Source organism: Patagioenas fasciata, chromosome 4, assembly GCF_037038585.1.
Source record: "Patagioenas fasciata isolate bPatFas1 chromosome 4, bPatFas1.hap1, whole genome shotgun sequence".
NCBI lineage: Eukaryota > Metazoa > Chordata > Aves > Columbiformes > Columbidae > Patagioenas > Patagioenas fasciata.
In genome coordinates this window covers 79,471,870-79,498,907 of record NC_092523.1, presented here as the reverse complement: position 1 = coordinate 79,498,907, position 27,038 = coordinate 79,471,870, and the positions used below count along the sequence as shown (strand labels likewise).

The window sequence follows — 27,038 nt, the reverse complement described above, 5'->3', positions numbered from 1 at the left end:
GAATGATATGGAAAAGACATTTTTATAGGCTATAGTCTGCAGCTACCATTTGAAAGTTGGCGCAGTGCAGAAAATGCCACGGAATGAGAAAAAGGCAGATTTTATGTTCAGATGACATGTAACATGCCGCACGTCCTGTCACGTGTTACTCTTTTTTGCTCTCAAACGCAATCCTTACTGTGACATCAATTAATGTATATGCTGAGGAATGGGGGAATAAATAGATGCTGATGGGGCCTCGTAGAAGAACAGACTTCAATGGCCTGGTGTGTCTTTCCCAACCCTGAATGCTCCAAATCTTTGAACAGTTTCACCGCGCTTCAACTTGCACTTTAATAAGAAAGAACACAAGATACCTTAGGCAAACCGAGTTTAAACTTAAGCAAAGAAGCAGCAGGAAATAACCTACATCAATCTTACCTTTAAGAGACAGAATCATACCCAAGTAATTTTAATTAAGTTACTCCATTAGCGCTGATTTTCTTTGACACCGCGCTGCATGACCTTCTCTATGCTATGGGTTAGCACCAAGGCAGAGTTTCCATCACAAAAAGCACCTCACTTAAACTTCATTACGTTGTTGCACTAAAGGAGTGGAAAGGATAAAGAGAGCATCTTACATTTCTTCTTTAGCCCATATCTCTGCCCTCGGAGAGGGATTCTGCAAGCTCACAAGCTCATATGTGCACTGGAAAGGTGCTGTTGTCTGCTACGATACCTTCAGCATCAACTGCTGTCTTCTGCAGAACTTATTTCTATCATAACGTGGCTACAAGAAGCACAAGTTGGTATATCACTTATTTTCTTACATTTCAGCTTATTTCTTCTAACGTGCCCATAGCAATTCCAATTCCCCTGCCAATCCATGCACTTCTCCTTCCCTCCCCCAACTTCTTCCCACCCTTGTCTTGTGTTTAAAAGCATTTTGAAGTCAGAATTTAAAAGAATACAAATACACCCTCCTTCTGTTGCCATCACGCAATACATCCCCTGAGCAGGAGACAGTAGGATTCACATTGAGCCCTGCAGGCAAAAGAAACATTCACTTGCAGGAGAAAAAGCACATTTCTACTTCAAATGCCTATGTGGAATTTACTAACACCTGAGCTGACAACCAAGAGGAACGCAGAGAAAACATATTGGCCTTCTTTTTCTTTCAAACATCTTTACTCAGAGCATTAGCAACTAATCCAAGTGCTAAAAGGGTCCATAGATTTCAGTGCTTTCTGAAACTCAGTGACTAATGTAACGTTTTATAGCCTAATTGAAAAGTAGCTGAAGTCTATCACGAGAGGATGCTTTAGATCACTGTGGACCTCCGGAGATCATTTCATTACATTATTTGACTACTATGATTTAAATAGCAAAGAACGCAATTTTGAAGAGGCTCCATTCTTGAAAACAATATCCAAAAGCTAAATTATAGGTAGAACGTAACATGAAAAAGCCCTGGCGACTCTTTAAAGCCATTTCCCCAAAGAAACGGGCCCAAACCTCTTGAATTATCAGAGGTGTCAAATCTACTTTTAGTAGAAACACTTCATAGATCATTTCATTAAATCATTTGATCACTGGCTATTAAATAACAAAGGAAACAATTTTGCAGGAGACCAGAGAGGTGGAAAAAACAGTTGTAATTAAGTCTAGCAATTTAAAGTTGCATTTTTCACACACCATTAATGTCATCAGAAACACGGTGATACGTCAGCAAAGTCACACGCTAGAACAGTGAGAAAAGGTGATATGGAGTTTGCCTGAAGAAGTTCAAAAAAGGTGATTTATCCCCACAAATATATTATTGCTTGCTCAGCTCTATGTGTGGAAATATTGAAACAAAAAGTGATAATCAAGCAGTGCTTGTGGCCAACTTTCTGAACTTCTCCATCGCTATTTAGTCCAGGATTACAGAAAAATTCAGGATTTTGATTCATCTTCTGCTTGGCACAAATTGTATTCTACTCTCCTTTTGAAGAACTTGATCCAATTTCAAATAATTCATATTATTTGTACGCATCCTAACAAACTGAAATGGAATTAATACATTAGTGGCATGACCTTGTCTTCCATTATACAACTCTGGGTCTCGGAGGGCAGTGAAAAGTTGTCAAAGCACCAATATGCTCCCTACATTTTCAGTAATAAAAAGCGGAGAGAGATGAGGGAGGAGAAGATAATTCACTCGTGTGTGCGAAGGGAAAAGAAAGGTGACTGCCACACAGAGAAAAGGAGATGACAAATTTGCTAAAATGAATTATTTACAATTACACGAAAACGCATTCAAATATTTTTTTTCCTTAAGTGGATCTTAAAAACCGCACGGAAACGGCACTGTTGGAACCTTTAACAACAGAGCTTGCAGGACCTTGTCAGGTCTATCAAACCCAGTGACAGAGGGTTCAGGGAGCTTGGCCATGCACCACCTGCCCAATTGCTTTGTTATTTTCTTCTAGTATTCATAATACATCTGGAAATGTTACTGAACATAAAAATAAGTCGCTATATTGCAGGTTGATTCTGGTTTTCGTTGCTGCAAAGCACGGGAGAGCAAAGGAGACCGCACTACATGGATGACGGCAGCTTCAGTCTTCACCAGACCTACAACAGATAGTTCAGAAGAGCGCAAAAAACTCCGTAACACATCCCATTGTACATCATTATACTGTTAGAGAAAATGTCTTCATGCATGTTCAGGCTGTTCATTCTTTCAGGTATCAAGACTGAAAGTGTAAGGCAGCTTTAAGCATTAACAGAGCTGCAGATCTGTGCCGTGCACATGTCATGAAAACCTCTCGAAATTTCCAAGAAGTACAGCCCCCGTATCAACTGGATTAGTGTACATGATTCCCTGTGTCAGAAAGATTGCATGGGACTGCAGTCACATCCAGAGCTTAGGAATTCTCATCATCACGTGGAGGTTTTCTTAAATTATTTTTTAAAAGCAAGAACTAATAAAAATCCTCTTTTTATAAGCCTATTTCCACCGGACAGGAGACTCAATTCTTTCTGGTTGGGCTTGTTTTCTCCTAGAACGGTAAAGCCAACTGACTTGCCAAGGGAATAAGTGACCAATGGAGTGGGGGGAGAAAAAGCACGTGGTTGGGAGTTGTTAGATCACGCAACCTCACTTGCGCATTAAATGTCATAATTTAAAGTCTCAGCGTTCCCAGGCCAGACTGAGGTAACGCGGAACCACCTTCTCAGATACACCTGAAGAAAAAAGACTGTGAGAGCTGCTTGTTTATTACCTGGCAGTTTCTGCACTCCTTTACATTTGTGCAATGATGGTACAAGAATTTAATGCTGTGGTCTGTTCTGGGAGGGAATATTAAATACGTACTTTAACAAGTCAACTGATGGATTGTATAACAGATCTGCCAAGCTTCAATACTAAAAATACGGAACCCCAAGACCCTGACCCAGGTGACTCGGCTGATAATCACACTGACACCAATTCCTTCTTAAGCATTGGAAGAGGACGGAAAAACAAAACAACTCAGCAAACAATCAATATAAGCATTCTGCTCAGTTTGGGATGTTTTAAAATTCCTGCCTATGAGTCATTAAACAATTACCATGATTAAAGAACCCATCTTGAGCTTTGGCAAAAGCTTTTCTGGTCGGAGTTTACTCATCTAAATGCCAACGATGCAACTTCCCATCAGCAAAAGGTCTGGAACGATACTATGAGAGCATCCGATTGCAAGGCAGAATCATTTTCACAGCCTCTGGCCTAGGGCTGTAATCTCACCTTTGCAATTTTGCCACCTTTTTCATGTTTCAAAGCCTTGCTGTCCTGTGCCACCATCACACCTACACACCTGGACAAGCTTACAGAGTTATTCCCCTCAGCTGTGGTCTGCTACAGCCACCAAAGGGGACAGAATTGCAATGACGTGGTCTTATTTAGCCATTCCTCGTATTTAATTCGTAGTTTGTATTTAGTCCGTTGAGATGGACACATGACCAGCAAAAGAGACAGACCCTAGTGCCTCCCACCGCGGCATCTAATCATGGATCTAAATAGCGTTTTGGGCAGAAAAATGAGATGAAGGTTGAGGTGCGAGAAGGAGATGAGATTGAAACTTCTTGACCTCTGATCTTTGAAGCTGAAGAGCGATGCGTCCTCTGAATTTCAAGCCAAGGAACATAAAAGGAAAAAATGTGTGCTGCCACCACGGTCTAATCACGCATAGTTAGGTGTTCCCAGCCATCAGCACTTTAGCATACTTGACTAGTGATGTATGAAGCAGGCCACCTCTGGAAATTGGTTTTCTTGCCCTGTGTCCAGCACCAGTGCAACCAGAGGCCATAAAATACTTCGGCTGTTCGATATCCTCTTACTTTTATTTTTTTAGAATGATTTATTCACGTAACCAGGTTAAAACTGCAGCAGTAATTCAGATTGCGGATTGAAAAGCTGTCTGGCTTCAAGGCACTTGGGAGTTATTACCCATTTAGACTACGGGCAGAACAAGCCCTGTAGCCTGATTTGCTGACATTTGTCCGAAAAAGGTTTCAGCACTGCTGTGTTAATCGACTGGCCTTGATTTGGGAAGGGGACATCGCATAGATTTACTCTCCTCTTTCATCATAATCTCAATTCCTACCTTCCATCCTCTTCGGACTGCTTAAAAACCGTCACCAGAAATAATTAGCGACACTGAAATGTTTCTGTGGATTCTGTTACTCAAATTGTTTTCAGAGTTGTCATTCACTAAAACTAACCATTAGTAAAATAAAGTTTCGAAGACAACAATCCTGTTTACAGAGTGCTAACTATTTGTCTCTACTTGTCCCCAGAATAAAACCACAATAAGATATTGCAATAAAAAGGCAGTGCCGGCTTCAAGCGTTCATAAAAACAGCCCATGTTATTTTCAGGCGTGTCATATCTGGAAATAAATTGCTCCAAAATTTTCATCATTTTCAGACTACATTGCAAAAAGTGACTTGCCTGTCTCCCTGACACAATCCTGTCACCGCAGAGGTAATTTTGAAAGCAGAATTACACAATTCACAACAACATAATGTCATGATATCTGGATTTTAGCCCCTGTCATTTCACATAGTGGATATTTAGGGAGCTTTCCATGAGGCCACCTAGGATGTGGATAAAAATGTATCTTTTCTAAACAGCAAGACAATTTTGATCCCTCACATCTGCAAAAAGGGTATTATTAGCTGAAGCGGGACAACAGTCCCAGGAACAGCATATTTAAGGGAGCTGGAAAAATCAAAGGACGTTCAAAGTGATTATCTACTACCAGTCGCTTTCACTCCTGCTTTAAAATTGGATGAACGATAGCCTATCCCTCTCCCAGCAGCAATAACACAGTAACAACCCAGTTGTACTGAAATTATTCTATAAATGTGGGCTTATCAGTTTTGTTCATGGTTCTTGCTCTCAACACGGATCCCATATGTGATTAAACACTTGCCGAAGCAACATGTTAATGCAAGCGTGGGGAAACACAAAAACAAACAAAAATGAAACAAGCGACCACGGAACAAAAAGAGCAGATCATTTTTCAACTGGACACCACGAAGTACACACAAATCAAGCAGAACTGGAAAGAATGGGAGCATAATCTGATTTATTTGTTGGAAATATTACTTCTGCCTCAGTTTATCTCCTTGATGTTGAGCTGGCTACCTGCACAAATTGCAACAGAGGAGGGGAAAGGTGATTCTATCCCAAAATGATTTCTGAAAGATCCCGTTGACCTGACCTGAGATCAGAAATTTCTGCCAAATTCTAAATCTGGTGACCGATATCTCCTTTATGCTGGTACAACCTATGCAAAGGCTCCCCAGAGAAGTCACTCTGCCTCCTCATAGCTTACTTAGCATCATTTCTTAAGCCATAATTGCAGAGCTTACCTACAGGTGTCCCAACACTGAAATGCAGGTCTGTAGGTCTTTCCAAAGCTTACATTTTGCTCCCTTCATTCTGAATGTATCTGATCAAAGAAGCTATTTTAAGTCTTTTTAATCAGATATTGGCCAAAAGCCCTTCGGTTGGCAAGCAGGAATTAGGAAGATGAACTTCTGAGATCTGCCTGCAACCAGCGAGCTTTAAAACAACAAATGCAAATAACTGCGATGGCACAGAGATCAATGAGCAAGACAGACGTGAATATTAACTCAGTACCAGGCATCTCTCAGGGGTTCTGCTGAACTTCATCCTTACACAGTCTTCAGTATCAACCAAGCTCTGTGCATAGCGGGAGGAAAGGGCACGTGAAGTGCACAAAACCGCAATCCCGGCAAAGCACCAAGAGCTGCATCGCATTGTGTCCAAAAACCCAGGCAAATTTCACAATACCTCAATACCTACACAATGCCAGCTCTCATGTGAATGCCTGATGCTCATGCCAGAAGGAGCAAACATTGATATTATTTACAAACTTCATGCAAACATCCAGGCGTTTGTGCTAGATTTAACCGGGCTTCCAATTGTGTCGTGAGGAACACTTGGATGGGTAGTGTGAGAACAACTAGAAAAGTCTGTGTTTGTGGAGATAAACAGAATATTAAACACTGCAGTAAAATACAAGAATTTCCAGTGATTTGTAAAATGTTGTCCATCACTGGAACAGAGAATCAATTGAAAACCAACCTCAAACATCCACAAAGAAACAAAAAATATCCCACCACCAACCTCACCAACTCAAAGGAACACTTGAAATGCTTTCCCTACAGGTGACTGTAATTGTCGAGTTTGCTTCTGCAAGAAAATAAAGGTCCCATACAATTTTCCAAAATGAAACAGTCAGTGCTGGTTGTCTTCTGATCTGAAAATCTAGAACTGAGGTTTTCACCCAACCTGCACTTGATTGGGATGACTCTGGACAGGCCGACTTGCCCAGAAACGACATTCAGGTCAAGCACATATCAACTTCTAAATAAAGGTTTTTTCTTTTATATATATATATATATATGTTATTACAGCAGCCTCTAATTGCTTCTTGCATCTTTCTAAGACAGAAATGTATTCTGATTCCTACCTAATAATATAATAGATAAATAAGCCACTTTACTAATTCATTTGATAGCAAAAGGCTCCTGTCTTTGGTGCTTTGTTGGTTGCAAAGCAAACTTATCTAAAGTCTCCATGCAAACTGCCAAAAGGGATGGCTAACAAAACAAAAGTTAAATTCTCCACTTTTTCTATGGTCTGAAGTTGAATGGGCAAGGTAGAAGAGAAAGTTGTTCACAACGAACACTAACTTTGTACTTACAAAACGTTCAACTGAAAGCAAAATACCACTACAATACTTCTACAGGCAAATTTTGCAATTCAGTGCGTTCCACTCGGTACTTCCCTGAATCTGAGGGGACATCTGTTTGTAAATACGGACATTTTCCTGGAAATGAAGCCAAACAAAAGAAGAGAAGGAAGCAAATACCGTTGGTTCTTAGCATCTTTTCACATAGGTCAAGAAATCATAACCAAAATTTACACCTATCATCTCCCTAGAAAAAAAATATAAAATTCAACAAACTCTAAACTGACTCAAAACCAAAGCACAGAGTCCAAGCCTTTCTGTACCAGAATAATAGGAGAAACAGACCCACTAAGCGAGGAAACAGCATCGGTCAGTGGAAGAAACTTCACCAAGGAAGCCACATATAAAAGGACAATAAGGTACAGAACCATCCTCCTGCTGGTGGAACTTCCTTTGTGCCAGGAGTTGTCCCAGCCCAACAGAGGTGGACTCATTTGTCTTTCTCTGCATGGTTTGCTGGCTACTTCATGCTGTTGGAAGATTTCTGATACAGATTGGCTCTCAATTATTTCTGGGATACAGAAGCCTACACTACAAATGGTATTTTCCCTTGAAAGAGTCACGTAAGGTTTTGTATGAAATCAGAAACTTGCCTCTAGCTGTAGTAAAGAAAAATAAGGCTTTATACTCTTTGGTGTGGTGCTTTGCAAAGGCACAACTGCCAGAATACTCATTACCCGGTGATGAAAAGAAGCTCCGCAGAAACACAGGTGCTTTTCAGAACCTCGCTGCGAAACCTGGCACGAGCCTCAGCAAAATTGAAATTGCCAGTGCCGACACCTACAAAAATCAAGTATAAATCCTTCCGCTAAACAGGTGCGAAGTTCTGCTAGTCCTGATACGCTCCAAAAAACCCACCCCTTTTTGGCCATAAAAAACACACCGGCAATAAATTGACATTAAACAATAAAAGCAAGCTTTTTAACCATTTTGAAGCGTCATAATTTTCCTTGTACGCTGGTTTGATGAGCAGAAGTTGAGCTTTCTCACTCTACTCAAAGCTGCAGCATTAACATAAAAATGTATGACATCTATAAAAGTTAATAGGCATAACGCTAAAAGCTGCCAAGTGTAAGAGCAGAATAAAAATGAAAGCTCTTGCCTTCGGAATCCCCGTAACTGTGAAATCTATACCCACTGCAGCACTGTGCCCTAGGTTTTTCTGCTCCAAATAGAACACTGCCAGAATGTTATTTAAGCGGTGCTGGGAGAGCTCATCACAGTTGAGAAACATGGCCACTCTTCAACAGACAAACCAACCAAAAAAAACCATATACAAAACAGATGTATTTCACAAAGGGATTTCAAGTCACCCACCAAACTGGGAGAAAATAAGTCTTCCCACTCTATTTTTAAGCTCTACTGTCAGCTTGCTTAAATGAAGTCTGGCATCGTGCATTATCTGTATTTGTGCTTCCAGACGGACGGCAATAACCAATAAAGAACAAATCCAGTCAGTCCATTAACGAAGGTTTTCTTATTACCATGCTAAAGGCCGAAATGGTTGATGTCTGCAGTCTGTCAGCTTCTCCAGCAAGATCCGATCCCTCAGAAGAAGGTACAAATTGCTCTCCAATTGACCCACTCCTCTGTACATAGGGATAAATTATCTCATTGAAATATATGGAAGGTCAATAACAATTGAAATTGGATTTTATGCATGTTTATCTCATTCCACAATTAAGCTTCAATCGTTCTACATGCCCATAACAGTGTTTGATGTTGTCTCCGACAAGAAAAAAGCCCCAGCCTAACTGTGCTTAATTAAGAAATCCCTACACTCCAAAATAGATGGTTCCTTAAATTAGACTTCTAAAATCACCATGAAAACTTATCAGTGCGGATGTAAAGACTCATTGTTTCCAATTATAATGATTATGAGAAAAGAGGATGATCATCTTAACAACAAACCAGACAATGAGAATAAGCACACGCTCATTAACAACACATCAAACAAGTCTGATAGAGTAGGCTGGCTGAGGAGACTTTTATGGTCCTCCTAATAAAATATTTGTTGAATTCCCCGGTAGGTATTAGCGGAACAGACGTACAAACATGAAAGATAGCCATTTGGTCAGGCAAAAAATGTTTTCTATTTCATGTCCCTGTGACTAACCCAGCAATATCACTCTCCCGGAACCATTAACAAATTCCCCTCTGACTATTATACTGCAAGCAGTAAAGGAAGAAACCAGTTTTTACACATCAGTAAAGCCCACATGATCTACTTCTCTCTCCACAGCCTGTCTCATCAAATAGGATCTCAAATACAACCTAAACCTTATATGGTACCAAAAATAAAATGAGTGTTCAGAGATCATTTTGTCTAACTCAATATCCATCCACCTGCAGATGAAATAAACCACCCACACTATTTGGTAATATACCGGAATGCTTTACAGACTTGAGGGGGCATAATTCTTATTCTATCTCAAACCGTAGAGATGACAAGATGATCTCTGTTCCTTCAAACAATTTGGCTTTTGCTCTTTAATTCCAGATAAAGAGTCACGGGTAGACAAAAAAGGCAGACAAATAGAATGAACTGAGTCAAACACACAAAGTCCAGAGCAGGCAAGAAGAACCAGAGTTTGGAGGAGAAAGACACGGAGCAAAACAGCAGCTCATGGGGACCTGGCGATCAAGAGGAGCTTGGGGAGCACAGGAAGCCACGTGCAGCCAATACAGGTGGTGTTGACCGGCATTTTTCCTGGGTTCACATCTGCTGCCAAGATGCTGCTAGAGCTGAGGCATCCATCTCTACAACACTTTGGAAGTTCTTGCGTTAGCATCGTGTTAGTTTGATGGCATGAAAAAAATTACCTTCATGCCAGTAACGCAAATTTTGGCAGCGTGGCATGTAGCTATGGCAGGACACTGGACATTTGTACCTTAGTGGAGGGACAAAAAACATCACTCGTAGATATTGAAGGTGGAAACACAATAGACATTCTTAACAGTTTCTCATCACTCACCCCTTTATTAATATACCATTGCTGCAATCAAGACGTGATTGCCAGAACCTCTTCTGCAATTCTTTCCACTTGTCCACACGATAGCTGTTTTCTCACCTTCTCTCTCTCTATAGGGAGAATATTAGGAAACTTTTCCGTTTCCATCAGCTCTTTGTATCTTCAGATGCTCGCCCTGCGCTGCCAGGTATACGCGTACCAAGTTGAACATAAAGTCTTCCTACAAGCACACAGAGCAATGAATGAAGTGATGAGATGAAAGGAAACAGCAGCTCCTTCAGCGTAGGAGTTTCATGCGGTGGGAAGGTGTCATAAAATATGTTCCTTTAGTCTAAAACTGTTGCGCTGGAAGAGCGAGATAACAGAAAGTTGCCTGCAGTTACATTTAATGATATCCTGAATGTCACTCATTCACAGAAAGTTGTTATACATCTCAAGCTTTGGGTTCGGTTCTTTCCCAGAGGTGCGGAGCTTATTCGGTCTGTGGATCTGCAGTGAAAGCACGGGCAGACGAGAACTTCTCAGCTCCAGTCCTACAGTTCCTTATGGAAATAAATTCCTCTTACTCTGTGTTGAACTCACACAAATCAGTCTACGTAAAAACTTAGCTGGAAAAGTGGTTTAAAGCACTACTGATATACGTATGACAAAGTAGTAACATCTTAATACACAAATCAAGCATTACAAAGTGTTGCTAAGCCTCCTGTTGGCTGCAAACTTGCATTTTATTTATATACATTGTGGTGTATAAATGCACGCTGGTATCTTAAAAACACAGAAATAAAATATGCAAAAAAAGGACAAGAAATGATTTCGTGCCGAGACCGTAGGCAGCTTTAGGGACAATTCTCAGTAACCGCTCTTTACACAGCTCTCTCTACGTGTTATAGTTATTTAATAATACATAACGTTAAAGCTTCTTGCTTTAAGAGCTCCTGCTTGAGGCCTTACAACACTATCTTCTAAAAATGTTTCAAAAAAAATCATAAAATCTCCTGTAAAACTGCATTTGCACCTAGACAATTTGTCAGAGAGCTCTTTGGTTATAACTGAGAAGGGTAATCTCAGGGGAAAAAACCCGTATCACGAATGAAAGAGCCTAACGCTGGCTGCCTTTTGCCAAAATACCACGCAGGAGTCTGCCGCTTGCTTTAAACACGACTGCGACATTCACTAATGCCAGTTTTTAAACCAAGGCTTCAGACTCTGAATTATTCTTCCAGCTACAAGCACAGAAATCCCTTTGCACAAGTGTTAACTGTCTCTGCACGGTGCCCTTCAGTTCAACTGATAATAAAAGAAAGGCACATTTCAAGCAGCGCTGTGTCAGTCAGCCCCCATTTAACCAGGGGATGCTCTTCCCAGTGCTCCCAGTGCGATGCAGGAGTTAACTGGAGGATGTTATCCCTTGCGTTGTGGAGCATCCCGCTGTTCCTCCAGAGTCCTGCGCTGCAGTGCGCGCAAATGAATTACACACCGACTGCTCTTCGTCTGAAAGCACTAGTTCACGGCATAAAGAATTGCAAATGTCAAATGGCGTAAGTGTAATGAAAATAAATTCACTCTCCTTTGATTTCCTCTCCGTATTTTTGAATAGGTTATTGCGCTGCATATGCTGTAATAATACAATCTCCAATGGGCCTTCATACCTTGTTAGTAGAGAAAAATATATTGCGCTGTGTGGTAATGTCTTGCAAAGACAAATATTCTTTGGGGCAAGGAAAGCGAAGAGTGATGGGGTACAAGAAATTATAACTGAATAGGCAATAAAAATTAAATAACTTTCAAAAGCAACCAGTGACTTAGGAAAGCAGCCACAACTGCAGACAGCGTTGACTGCAGCTTATTACTAATGTACCTGTAATTATAACTGTAACAATTGCTAGTAGGTGGGATGACACAACAGTACTAATACAATTCCCAATCAATTTTCTCTCCTCCCTCTCCATCTAAATCCTGACACTAAAAACGATGCCGCAGATTTCATTGTATTAACAGAAAGAATAATTGAAAGCATTTAGAAGCCTGGCAGACAAATTTCTTCAAAGTTTTCTCCTCTAAAGGCAAATACTCGAGTTGACTAAAGCCAAGTGCCCAAGTTGACTTCAGCTTACTCCTGCGGATGGATGGGTGAATGGGGAGGCTCCTGAGTGCTTTCTTGGCTTGTTGCCATCAACTAAACGGAAGCTGGTAATTAATAACCTCTAGCTAAACAATATTTCATACAGAATTGAACTGCCTTACAAATGCTGTGGCTTGATGCTGCTGAAATTACTGTGACCTAATTTGAAATTAGTGTTTTCAATGAAATCGTCCCCTGACCCGTTCTATGTGCATATTTTGGCTGATGAGGGGATGAGAGGAGGTACAAGGGCATTTGATTGGGTGAATCACAACACACCCACGCTTGGTTTTGGTGATTCTCATGTCAAATACATTAGAGTTAAGCAGCCTAAAAAGTCTGCCTGACAAGGAAAAAGTTAATGAACAAAACACCAGCCTCCTGCACATTGTACAGAATGTGTCAACTTCAGATAAGTAATAATGAGTATATTCCTGATTCTGGCTTCCAAAGACTAAAAAAATATACACCAGAAGGATAAAAACAATAAAGAAGATATATCATTACAGAAGCAGGCAGGAATCCTGGAAAGATTCACCTACTTCATGCCAAAAATTTTGCTTTAGACCCTTTGGCTAAAGGTTGTAATGATCAACTTCACGCTAAAAAAACCTTGCATTTCAGGAACCTTCAAAAGAACTGAAGCTTTAGAGAAAAGGTGAAAACAGTAAACTGGGTATTATGTGCTAGTCTGGAACTATAAATTGGAATGAAGACGTAGAAGTAGGCTTGGAAGAAGAAAGCATATACAGTGCCTTTGGTAGGGATGTAGCCAGTACAGTTACACACTGTAGATAAATAATCTCTTTGGGGCAACTTTAATTGCTTTAATTTAAGAGATTTTTCTATCTGAGTCCAAACTTCAGAACATTTATTAGCTGGTTGAAAATATTTTCACCTCAGCACCTAATTTGGGGAATGCAGATTCCTTTGCTTGATAGAATTGCCCCCATCACTTCTAGTCAGGAAGAACACATCAAAAGGCATCAGAAGTCCCAGGGTGTATTTGTTTCATCTTATTTGTGGTATCTTTCGCAACATGCAATCCACACAGGGAAAAAGGTGCCATCTTAGAAGCCCAGATCCTGCAGGCAGATGTTGGATTAGGAGACACAAATTTCACTGTCATCAACTTTACACGCTCCCTTTTCATGTGGGCCATTTTTTGTCCCTCCATTTCTCAGGCACGGAAGTACTAACTTCAAAATTATAACCTCAACCATTTCCAGTGACGGAGAAATTAAAGGAAGCATTCAGCCACGTTTAGCAAGCCTTGGTAGCCTTTATTCATCCCTTTAGGTTTTGTTTCTCCTCCTGGAAACGTTTGAAATGAAAAGGCAGCAGCTGCACACTTTGAGCCCCCCGTTCCTCCATGGGGTGAGGGTGGCAGTTTAATCCAGGTGAGCTTTTGACTGATACGCTTGTTTAAGGCTCTGCAAGATCTCCCAATGAAGCCATTTCTGAGCATCTTAGAATTGCCCTACAACCAATTAAATTACCATGTTGAGCGCTGCTGAAGTTGTTATCCTTCACCTTCGAAAACATTAAAAATGCAAATTAAATATGCATTATATTAACTGAATAATACATGAAGCTCTCTTGCCCTCTTACAATAACGCAGAGCAAGGAGCAAAAAGTGAATCAGGCAATAAACTTGGTCTTGTCTATCCTGTATTCATAGTTTTAGTTGGAATGTACAGACTCAATTTGTTTGTGCAGCTATTGAAAACAACCAGAATGTGATGCCACAGAAGCGGGTGAAGGGAATGGAACGTATCCATGATGCTCAGGGATGTCAAATTCTTGCTGCTCAGGTGTCGTACCTTCCAAGGGTAATCAGATAGGAAGGTTGGGCTGCTACAAAGAGTGGGGAAAACCAGCACTACCATTCATCAGAGGATGCATCGTCAGTATCTGTTTACATAATTTTCTGGAAACAATCTCATTCATCAAGGAGAAACGCTTTCAAATCAATAAAGCTAAATGCCTATCATCCAAGAACATTAGAAGGCAGCTGTGGAAATAATTGCTGTTGTGCCGGTACTAAATTTTGAAATTTGAAATAGCGGATCTTTTCTGCAACACTAAAAATGTTACTATTGCAATAATGAAGGAGGCCCAGAACGTAACTATAGGGCTCTCACCGTGATATCAACCAGCACAAAGAGAATAATGACAAATTATAGAGGTGATAAAGAATTTGAGGACAGGTTAGAACTGGTACCAATCAGCCTGATAACAGTATAAGGTTGAGATACAATGCAGGTATGCTGATGGCTAAATATATATTTTAGAATATATTTTAGAAAATTCCAAAATTAGGTTTTGTATTAACGGCTGTTTACCTGGAGAGGCAAAACGGTGTGAAATGACAACTCTCCCTAGAGCAGCTCCCACTAAGATCACCAGACAGTTTGTCTGTAACTAAATCTTACATAAATTACTGCTTCTGCAGAAAACTAAATGCTGTCCAAAACCTTATCTTGCACAGGCAGAGAGCAAAATAAAACACCAAAACCAAAGACAGGAAAATTCCACCTCCAGGAACATGAAGATGTTTTCCTCTGTCCCCTCCCAACCCTTTTTCTTCCACCTTCTCCAAATCAAATAAGTTGCTTACACACATGACAATATTAAGCAGCAAGAAAACCAAAGTGTCCTCAACAGTAAGGAATGGTTGGGGTTTTTTTAGTTACCTTTGCTTTGTTTTTTTTTCCTCCCTATAAATTAAGGCAAATCTTTCTCAGAAGGTCTGAACTTTGTATGTCTTAGATTCTACCTGCATGGTAATTTACTCCAAAACAGCTATTCCTAAGTAAATATTTTCATGGACAACGCTCACAGCCAGCAGCCCTTGCAGACCACAAGAGATCACAAAAAGATCTGATTAGAAATAGTTATTCCCCTTCTTTTCAGTTCATATCCTAGCTTAACACAAATTTATCTGGGTACAAAGTGCTGAAATTTACATTTAAACACTTATGCTCTATATAATTCTATAGCAAATATGAAACATTAAGTTTAACTTGCATTAATCTGGAGATGAAGAAACAATTTAAGAAATAATCAGACTGCAGACTTTGAATAAGATCTAGGAGAGCTGACAGACAAGCTATCAAAAGTGGGTAAACGTTGCAAAGTTTACCTTCATCCATGTGTAACACACAACTTGGAAATCATATTTTACTTTACCCTAAGTCTGATATTTCCAAAACTGCAATCTATTCTATCTACATATATATATTCCACCTGCCAGATGTAATGGCTCTGCATGACAGATACTTCTGCCAAGTATTTTTTATGCCAGGTAAAGCTTTAAGAAATGCCTATTTTGAGTGCTCAAGTTGCTGCTAAAATGAAAGGTTTAACGGAGAAGATTATTGATGCATTTGAAGATGACATCAGGTATGTTTTGTAGCCTTGGTAACCAGAAGAGTTTCGTAGCGAGTTAATATCCTGTACATACTCACACACATCTCTCTCCAAAACTATTCTTTTAGATTTTTTTCTAATTGCAGTACTTTATTTTCAATTAATGCTTTGCTAGGTATAAATACCAAGAATTTATACAGGTGACCGATTTGAAGAAATATCCTCAGATTCCTTGTATTAGCTGAACAAGCCCATTCCTTTCTGGCCATGGCCCTGTTCAGCCTTCCTGCAGAGCCCAACAGAGGTCACAGCCATGGGGCTCTACCCAGGTCCTATCTTGAAAGTGAGAGATGGACAATTAGCCTCAAACCCTTCACATCTATACACCAATCAAAAAGCTATACCCTCCCCATTGTGGGAGATAGCTTTTCAATTCTATAAACCGAATTTGAGTGCCCTCGGTAGAAGCCACATTAGACTTCATATGCAAACTCATGACAAGTAGGCGCATTTCATATTTTTCTAAAGGTTTCTTTCATTTCCCATTACAAAAGAACCAGGATACACAAATGCATTTTAGAGCTGAGAATGATATAGTTTAACTTTGTTTGGTAAATATTTACAAGGAAAATAAATTAGTTAATTTTGCATAAGTTCTATGGCATCACAAGCGAGGCCCTTCGGAGGCCGCAATTCTTTCTCCTTCAGGTTCCACACCAGAGACATCACATTTTTGAAAAAGAAAGCAGATTCTTGCTGGCTTCCCATCCTGCACCAGGTCACGAAGGGATGGGATGAACATAAATTGTCTACCCGTAACACGAAACTGCAATTTCTGAGTGCAGCGTTCTCGTGCTTTGTGATGACCCAAGCCTAGTACATCACAATCCTCTTGTCATGAAACTTCGCGTCAGAAGCAAAACCTCCGTAAGCTTTTACTTGTTTACCTGCTTTTTGTGGCCTGGCACTCTGGAAGGTTCATCGTGACTTCAAACTTTCTTTTTTCCAGGTATCACAGGACCTGCAGCCGCGTTTTCTGCTTCAAGCAATAGGAGCTGCAGCCATCTAGCACAGTCATTCGGGCAACCAGAGGGGTAGGATGTGAAAACACCACCGAGAGCTACAAGTTTCTGGATAAAATATGCTCTTAACTAAACAAAATAATGAATGCCAGCTGCCAAAGAAAATTAAGTTACCGATTTGTGATTGCTTAAGCACATCCCTGTTGAGGAAAGCTTTTGAGCAGGTGCTTAATTTCCGCCGGAAGTCAAGTCCCGTGAGTTAGTGCTTTATATTCCTCTATAAAGCTCCCAAACCCAAACTCACTCTTGTGTGTCAACAGCACACGAGAGGCTCTGCAAAGCTCTCGTGCCTATTCCAGGCTCAGAGTAAATGGTTCCAAGAGTGTTTTTTGATTACCATCAACGCTACCTGCTGCATCTCCCCCTGCAACAGCCGCATCCTTCCCACAGCCTTGGTCTCACCTCAGGCCTCTTGCACCATAAAGAATTGCAAAAGGTTGGATTTTAAGGAGGAAAAAAAACAAATCAGAAGGTCCAGTAGTCACAGAAGCTAAAGGTACAGCAACAATCGAGTGGAATGAGCACTGAAACCCAACAGCAGCCATCCTTTCAAAAAGATCACATAAAGGTTACGGTTTTCGGATACGATTAGTGTTTTAATAAAACACCGCCTAGTTTCAAAATCTCTACTTGTAACTGCTCTCTTTTTGCTCAGACTTTTCCATAAATTGATATTTAGTCAAAATTACTTGATAGCGTACAATGTAAAGGGTCTAAGTAACAGGGAACCAAGCTAAAATGTAATTAATTTCCCCATCTAAGAGAATGACCTTCATAATTCCCTTCAGGCTGCACCTCCAGAGTGTCACAGCTCATTTCCTCATTATCGGAATTAGATTTTTAAAACACTACCATCCTCCACCAAGTACATTTTGTCTCTTATTACATAACACAGAGAGGAGTATGTTTAAAATTATTTGCATCACATAAATACCCAATTGCTTCAAATACAGATCAGCAAGAAAACAGCCTGTACCCAAAGAGCTAATGGATTACAACAACAGCTAAAAGAGAATGTAAATGAAACAAAAGTTATTTGAGAAGGGAAAGAAGAAGAGCAAGGAGGGCTCTAAAGGAAGAATTTAATTAATTAAGCAATTAACTAATTAAAATTAATTGCATTGACTTTTAGACAAGCGCAGATATAGATGCACATATCAAATACTGCTCTGTACGCAGTCAGATTAGTATTTGTACCTGAACCGCCAGGTGAAACAAAGACTTAGTGACTTAGTGATCCAGGTAATTTAGTCAGGAAAAGCACAATCTCGAATTAGCACTATTTTCTGAGTGTGCTCAGGAGGACCCGTATAGCAGAAAACGGCACAACGCAGCGGGTTATTGCTCGGTGGTCGCCACAACCTGCTGGGAGGCCTGTCTGGGAACAGACATTTCTGGCTGGCCAGGGATGATTGACTGCTGCAGTGATTTCAGTGGACGTTGCTTCACAAAAAGACAGGGAGAAAATCCACACAGGGTGTCCATTACTTATTTAAGGAGATTACTTTGGAGGACTGATCGCCTAGGGTGCTAGCTAAATAAGTGGCATCTAGGAAGACGAAGCATCTCTCATTTGCTCCGTCTCGATAATTCTGTTTGTTAAGATACCCCCAAAAGCCTTCAGGCACCGTGGCTTTAAACATTTAAACGTACTACTGATATTATTTAATCACATCACAATTTGTATAGCTCTTTTAAAAGTAAACCACTGGCAGCGTGTCAGAGCACATTAGCACAGCAAACCGAAGCGCCGTGTTTAATGGATGAAAACATAGATGGGATGCTTGCGACCTGCAAGTGGAAATACGCACATTGCAAAAGCAGAAATGATGCGATCTGGATTTAAAGAGTAAGGAGTAGGGAATATCAGCAGATCTAGCTACTCCTAGTGTAACAAAATTCACTCTGCACTCCACCAAAGGACATCAGACTTGTCCAGCTATTTATTCGTTCAACTTTTTAAAAGAGATAAAGAGATTAACATCCTGCCTCATTCACATGCTTTTTAAGCAAAAGCCTGGGAAGAAGATTCTTTCAAGTCTATTAAAATTCCTGTCTGTCATTTGAACGCGGAAGCTCTGATAGAAATGTCAAAATCTGCCATAACAACCAACATTGAGCCAAACTTTGGCAACTGACAATAGTGTTAGGAAAATCACTCCTGCTGCTTTAAAGTCGGGGGAAAGCAGAAGGAAAAGAAGATGGCAGAAGGGTAGCGGGGTAAAGTCTGAAACGCTACTCCTCGGTTTACCATGTGGTCCTATAGAAACGTCTCCGGCCACATCGTGGCACCTGAACGCCGAGATACAGCCGAGTACAACAGTGGGATGCTGCTGGGTCGCCTGCTCACCTGGAGAGAAGTGGTTTCCATGGAAACACTCGTATTCTTTCCTGAAACCACAACAAAGATGCGCAGCAGTCATAAAGCAGATGTTCCAAGGGGTTTAGGTACTTCTGTGAGAAAGCACAGATAACAGCACCTTAAACACGGCAGGGTCTTGGCTGTTCTCCTCAGAACCCCCCCACCCTCCTTAGCAATTTGGAAGCCATCCTTCAGAAAAGGCTCTTCAGAAGCGCTAATATCTGTACTTCAAATTCTTTACATTTGCCATCTGGGAATATTAAGGACTGCAGAGGTTTGCACTTTTCTTCACGCTGTGTTTCTCCCTGTACTTAAACTGCCTTGGAGAAATCCATTCCTGATTGACTGATTTTTCTTTTTAATTTATTTTAGATTTTATTTTAGATTAAAATAAAGGATTTTCTTTTTTTTTTTTTTCCCAAGTATTTGAATGTTTAATACAGCTGCCAGAGTTTGCTTTCAAGCTGGAAACAAAGATAATGGCAGTTGTCTTGCAATTGAAGAAAACATTACTACAAAAATAATTAGGAACTAGAAAATGCCAGAGCCCAAAATCCAAAGACTGGAGAGCAGTGGAAGTCTTGCAATTACTGTAACTCCTCTAACACTACGAGGCCTTATTCAAAATGAATCTTGCACAGTTTGCACTACGCTCTAGGTAGATTACTTCCAGCTAAGGGAAGGTCGCAACAGCTTTGAAATTGCTGCTGAAAATGTGTTAAATATGCATCCTACTCCTCCTAAACTGAGTCTCTATCGCGTGTCCCTTGTGCAGTTGAGTGAATGCTCACTCTTCCCTTCGCCCTGATCTTCTCCATGCAACCACTGTCGTCCCAAGTGTCACGATTTGATCACCAGGGCTGTTCGAACTTTCTTCGTCAGCTGCCAACACTTGGACACCCCGTGGCGCATTTATGCGAACTGGAGATCTGATTGATTCTGTGGGGTTAGCAGGGCTGAAATGAGAACAAAGCCCGTGTGTCGGGCTTGTCACCCAGCGCTCTGAGAACAGGGCACGGTGCCACCGCTGCGGGCGCATTATACGGATGTGCAGAGGAGAAGCAATTCAAAAGAGGGTTTTTTGGCCATATTTCCTCAAGTACTGATGATACAAGCAATTTGCAGTTGCAAACATTTCCAACAGCTTGATTTTACAGCGGAGTTTTTTTATCACTATCAAAATGCTTCTGCTTCTCTTCTCCCTTAACTTTTTATAGTATAAATCCTAGTTGACTTTTTTATTTTTCCCTAGTAACATCATTTCACCGCAAAATCCATTTTATTGGGAAATAAGGGAGCAAACCTGGAATGAAATGGAAGGGTAGTTAAAAAGTGCAGCCCTGTCAAGGTTTAATCTCAAACTGAACATGTAGTGGTTAATAAACAGCACAAGGAAAGCTGAGAAATTTCAAGAAATAAGCGGCATAACGTAAAAGAAAGTTTAGCAGCCCATGAAATCTGTGGCTTTAAACAGCTTTCTACAGCAATCAGAGAAATGAGAAAGGACAATCTTATTATACCCATCTAGTCCCAAAGGCCAAAGCAGATGTATCCATCAGGCCATAATTTCTGATCATAAAACTTTGCTTGAATAAAATCCTGCATGTGACCTTCATACATATTGCTGCCCTACAAACCGCCGCTACTCCACAGCCGAATCCCATTTAGCTATGACTCACTGCTTTATTTACTTCACTGATCACAATAAGCTTTCCAAAGCCATTACGAAGGCTTGGGTTGGTGTCTGTGGGCACACTCTGGTGACTAACCTGAATGACAAAAAGGTTGCTTTAAAAAACCCACCAAAACATAACAAAAAACCCCACGTATGTATGATCGCAACGGGAAAACTTGTCAAACGAGCACATTTCAAAGAGCATTAGTCAAATCTATTTGCCTTGCAGTATAGGTAGCCTATAGAATAATACATTGGATTAACTACAGGTTATTTAAGACACTTAAAATGTGATACCATCAAAAAACAAGGCAGGAGAAAGGTGCAGGATTAAATATCTATCTATGTGTGTGTGTGTTTGTGTATATCTATCTATCTATATTTATCTATCTATATATATATCAGCACCAAATAAAATGTTTGCTATGACATTTAAAATATGGAAATATGGATTTCCTAGGACCCTACAGTGTTACCTCTGGTTCAAGGTACCAAGGTTCCCCCTCCCTCCACTTGCCTCAAGATAGGAATTGTGGCAGACAACTATACCTGCGTCAATGGAAAACATCTTCCCCCAAATAAACCAGTATTTCAAGAATATGACTTTGCGGGAAAGTGTTTAGAAGACAAGGAGGGTTTAGAGAATCATTAGCAGTGGATTGAAACCGACATTTGGTAGTCTGTCTACCAAGGTAACTCAGCAGAGAATCCCACAAAAATGCACAGTATATTTCATATTAGCCATTCAGCAACCATATGATCATGTTTTTAATGAGAAATTAAGGATTAGAGGAAATAGCAGGCTTTGAGCCATAAAATTTGGGCTTTAATTATGAGTATATTGAAATAAGCAAAAGAGCAACAAAAGAGAAAGAGAACACAATGATTTTCTGACAAATGAGAGAGATGTGCTTATTTCAACCGACTTTCCAGGTCTGTTAAAAAGAAACATAGAAACACAACTTCCCCAAAGTAATGATAGTTTAAGTCTCTTGTAGAACTCAAGACCTTTCGAAGGCCTATCCCGCTCCTTCCTAAACGCGGCTGTAAACTGAAGTCTCACAAGAAAGGAAGTTCACACTATGATATCTTATTATTGCCGCTAGTATGGATCTGGCACCATAATTACTTGTCTTGTAGTACTAAAATACCAACTTGCTACCATGCAAAAACTGGCTATTCCTACTTCATTTACTGGCTGCACAAAGCAAACTTAAATTCCTGCTTTTCCGATGCGCGCACGGCCACGATATTCGTCCTTGAGTACACAAAGCCACGAATATCCCATAAAAGTATTATAAAATACCGTGAAAGACTTTGTATTGAAGAAGAAAGGGAAGAGAGGAAGCAAAATACCACATCAGACATGTCCACAGGTGCATGTCACGGGGACACATCTCAGCGACCGGGCTGCAGCATCATAGAATGGCCTGAGTTGGAAGGAACCCACCACCATCATCGACCCAACTCCTGTCCCTACATTGACAACCCCACAGGTCACACTGTGTGTCTGAGGACGTTGTCCAAAATTCCCCTAACCTGAAGAAACTCAATTCCACCTCCTATTTCCACATGCTGGAACGTGCCTATAAATTGTCCCTGAGGGCACTTCCAGTGGTATTATGGGGCACGTCAGTCACAGCTCCCCTAGGGTAAAACCATGCGGCTTTGCGATACGGCCTCACCGCTCCAATCAGAACTACTAATGAGATGCCCTAAGGTACAAATGGAAGACATTTCAGGGTACCATAATTTATACAAACAGATTCAGAGGGAAAAACACTAAGTACTTTGCAACAGATGATCCTCTGAAACTAATTATCTTTACATCTCCAAAATCCATGTTAAACATCGGAGTGTTCCTGTTCACATTGTTTGGGAATAACTTGTTAATTTTGCTAATAAAATGAAAATCATAGAAGACATGCTGTTTTATCAGATCTTTGCTCATCATTTGTTCTTTTCTGAAATCCAAAATCCTAGGCAAGTTTCTTTACAAACTTTCTCTGTTCACTGAGAGGCGTGTTTTAGGCAAATGTAGGCCAATTTTAAGTTGTTATTATTGTTCTAATGCCTGAAAATTAACACTTCGGCAAACACGAAAAGCTCTTTATTTTTCAAGGCTGTTCCGTAACTTGGACAAGATGAAAAGAAGTCAAAACCATTAAAAAAAAAAAAATTGAACCAAACCAAAGCAAACTTCAAGTAACTTATAGATAAAAAAGTAATACAAATAAATAGCAGAATACAATATAATTTTTACACATCAGGCTTTACCTGATAGGAGAGACCACGGCACCTCAGACTCTCAGTCCTGTTGCTATGCTTCCAAGGAAATGGCATGGAAACAGCAAGTTTGGGCGTAACGAATGCCATACACATTAAAACACATGAGATTTAGCCACATTCTAGTATTTCTTTTACAAATGGAATACAGAAATAGGCTGTTTAAATGATCTTTTTTTTCCTGGTGTTTAGTATAGGGCATTTTGGCATTTATATTAGTGGATTTACAAGAAACAGATCTTACTGGCAAATACCTCCTTGAACTCATCAATATCGCAACAGAACTTCTTCCCCCCCCTACTCCCCTTCACAACATATGGTTGTAAAATTTAGGTCAAACCTACTCCATTCACATTTCAAATATTGATTACGCTAAGATACTTTCCAAAATTACTAATGTAACTTTTATTTAAAAAAATTAAAAGTAATAGAAAATTGAAATATCAGGTCATTAACTCCTTTGAAATGTTCTGATTTCCTAGATGATCCTGCTTTCTTTAAGTTAGAAATAAATAAACAAACAATTTGCTTAAAACATTGTTCTGCGAAATAATTTGCCACCGCTTTAAAACAATCATAAATGCTCATCTTCAGTGTTAATCAATATTACTCACAGATTATCAGCTAACATTATCCATCCTGGACAAAGTGCTTCAATATTATCAGTGTGGAAGGTATCTAAAAAAGATCGACATCACCCATTTCCCCCCTCTGGATTCTAAAAGTATCTGATAGCTTCCATTTTTATGTTGGCCTTTTCAGATTGAAATAGATTCAATTGATACCGATTTGAATACTTTCTAAATCACTTTTTTTCCTGCCGCAGCCTTATGAAGCCCGAACTGCAAGGTTCCTCATGACCTAAACTTAACAAAACTATTCCTAAATTGAACACCACTAATAAAAAGTTGTCATCTAAGCATTAAAGACCTTTTCATCAACATTGCCTTGCCAATAGCCCATTGAAGCAAAACACCTATTGACCTTTGACTTCACCAGTGTCAGTGCAACCGTGTGCAAGTTTGCTGCTTAAATCTCAAGTTCTACCTCAAATGTCAAAACAGAGCCAACAAGGATACAGAAACTCAACAAGGAAACAAAATAATGGTAAGAAAAGTTTACAACATATCTACAACAAACACCACCTGTGTCTCAGACATAAGTTAGTGTGCCACAAAAGCGAGGAAATAACAAATGCTCAGGAAACGAATTTGAACCCCTATTTCTAAAGGCTTTGTATGGCTGTCTTTCCAGACCAGCGCTCAGTCATACCAGCGATTTACTAATCCAGCTCAGAAGGATTTCAAATATTGAGCCCTGTTATCATCCTACAGCTATCACAGGAGCCCAAAGCAACATCCTCACCTCTTGTCCAATAATTGCCGAATGACAGAGGACGGACCGAGTACAAAATTGTATTGGACACAGGTGGCTTTCCGAGTCATCAGGTCATCTCTAATCCCTCCTATAAAACAGGTAACTTTTCCAGGTGTATGTGATGAAAAGGTTATCCACACAACAACCTTTCTTTTCCAGCTAAGTGCCGTTAGCTGCACAACATTAAGCCAAAACGTAGTATTGACAAGTTATAAAGTAAGGACAACCAGTTTGACAATAACTTCAAAACAGCCTGCAAAGAAGGGAAGGTACAAGCAAACCGTGTCTGACTTCTCTACAATTTCTCAAGAGTCTTTACTTATAAAATGGATAAAGGTAAAGTTTATGGTTTGAGGTCACTACACCAACACAAACAGTAGCAGCTAAATTCAAAGTTAAATGCAATATTTGATATTCTGTGTAAAAAGGCAGCAACAAGAATGATAAATATCTCATAAAACTAGGAAGCTCTCAGGGTAGTATTTTGCAAGTCGCTGCAGAAGCAACAGCACGAGCTCTATTTAGATGTCCTACCTTCTTGAACCGCTTGAAACGGGTTGTTGCCATCCACAAACGTCACTGAACACGTGATTTTCTCCGTTTGTAAGATTTCATCGTTCTGGTTGAGATCAGCAACTGCCATTCGAAACACTTCCTCATCTTTTTTGGCAGATTCATCAAAAATTGCCCCTGGGGAAAAACGAAACAAAACAATCACCTTGCATCTTTCAACCACAGTATCCTCAAAGTAGTAATCGTAAGCACTAAAGACATTTTATGCTATAACATCATCCCTTCACTCATTTCGGAAGAGCAGTTCTCTCAACACAGAGCCCAGAAGCTACTTCACAATATAGATAATCTCTCAATTTTGATATAATTTAAAACATAAATTGAGGAGAAGCATTGATTCAAGCTAAAAATATTGGGGAAATCTATTTAAGCACAAACCAAATCATCTGTATAGGAACGTGACCAACTAATTAACCTTCCAAAGGTGTTGTTGAATACACTGAATGAATGCAACGGGTTAGGATATACACTTAACATCATGTCTAGTAAAAATTAACAGTATAAAGTCCAAACGAGGTAAGAATAAGTCTAAAATAGTAGCAGCACCGGGAAAATGAGTTAGAATTGACAACCGTGATCAATAGCCAGGTCAGCAGCTGATATAAAACTATTTCAGGTCTAATTCCTATTGGATTTGTACAACAACCACTCCAGCTAACTGTCTGACTCTTGAAGGCGGTAAATTCGTCTTAAGTGGTTAATTAAAATAACGCCTGCTTTTCTAAATCTGACAGAAAGTGACTGTTCTGCCTTTTCCCCAAAACACGAAAGTCAGGAGGAGTTGGGGCTGTTTGGATTTCCAAGCACCTTTAAAGCTTTCCTTTCCAGGCAGGAGGAATAACTCAAAACCAGGCTTCTGAAAGCTGTATTTAATCATTATGAAATTTCTTCATCCGTTTCCAGGTTTATTTATTCTTGAGTGTCTGTTGTCAATACAGAACTCAACCAAGGCAGGGTATGTGGCGAGGCAGCCAAAGATAACAGAAAATGTTGATCACTGATTGTTTCAGGTAAATACCTGCAATCAGTGCTGAAAAGAACAACAACAAAAAGATGCATTTACAGGAAATGGCTACTTGAAGAGAAAGAAACTTCATAGAGTGTTTACCTGTTTTTGCCATTGACCTCCACCACTCATCTCCCTGCCAGCACCACTCATCCCGCATGAGCATCATCTCTTCCTACAACCTGACCGCGTTGACTCCAGCATTTTCCCTCCTGAAGCTGCTGCCATCTGGAACAGCTGTTCTTTACCTCTCCACCTCATTCACCTGTCAGCTCTCTGCAAATCTCAGATGAAAACATTGATTTTCTCCCCTGCACCCATTTCTATTTCCCTTGTTTTATTTAGCTCCATAAAGAAAAGTTGCATATGGCCAAGGATATTCTTGGTATGCAAGACGCTGCAAACTATGTCTTTTGCACAAAGACAACTATTGGTGTATCCAGGTAGCATTTAAGGGTACAAAAAACTTTTTTCAAGGATACACCTTAAAACGTAGTTGTTTCTAACCTCATAGAACGGTTCAAACCAAACCCACACTTGCTTCTTTTTGGGGATACGCCTATATCCATGATGATGACACAGCCCAGCAAACTGGCTCTCTAAAAGGTGCTTCCACAAAACTATTTACAAAGAGAAGAAGTCTTCACATTTATACAAAAGTAGATGCTGTTTGTTTTTCTTCCCCTCCCACTGCTCATCTCTGAAACGGGTCTCATGCTTACTATGTCATTTCTAACTATACTCAAAGAGTATTCCCGTGATTGCATCAGGAGCCAACGCGCTGACACAGCAACTACTCTGCACCGGTTTCCCCCTCCTGTTTTATTAGCATGTCATTACTTTCAGCTTTATTTCAGAATCTGGATGAGGACAGCACAAATGTAATTCTCTACTGGCTTTTTAAAAGACCCTCAGCACATCA

At 40.1% G+C, this 27,038-nt stretch overlaps 1 protein-coding gene across 9 annotated transcripts in view; it reads right to left on the bottom strand.

The window, feature by feature from the left end:
- GRID2 (glutamate ionotropic receptor delta type subunit 2) overlaps positions 1-27,038 on the bottom strand; it is a 554,341-nt gene that overhangs the window by 422,718 nt on the left and 104,585 nt on the right. For all 9 annotated transcript variants that reach the window (XR_011738959.1, XR_011738960.1, XR_011738961.1 and 6 more), the window contains exon 2: positions 25,072-25,227. Coding sequence is in view for 4 of the 9 variants with exons in the window: in XM_065837720.2 (XP_065693792.1) it covers positions 25,072-25,227 (156 nt within the window). In the remaining 5 variants the exon portion in view is untranslated. The remainder of the gene's footprint in view (positions 1-25,071; positions 25,228-27,038) is intronic.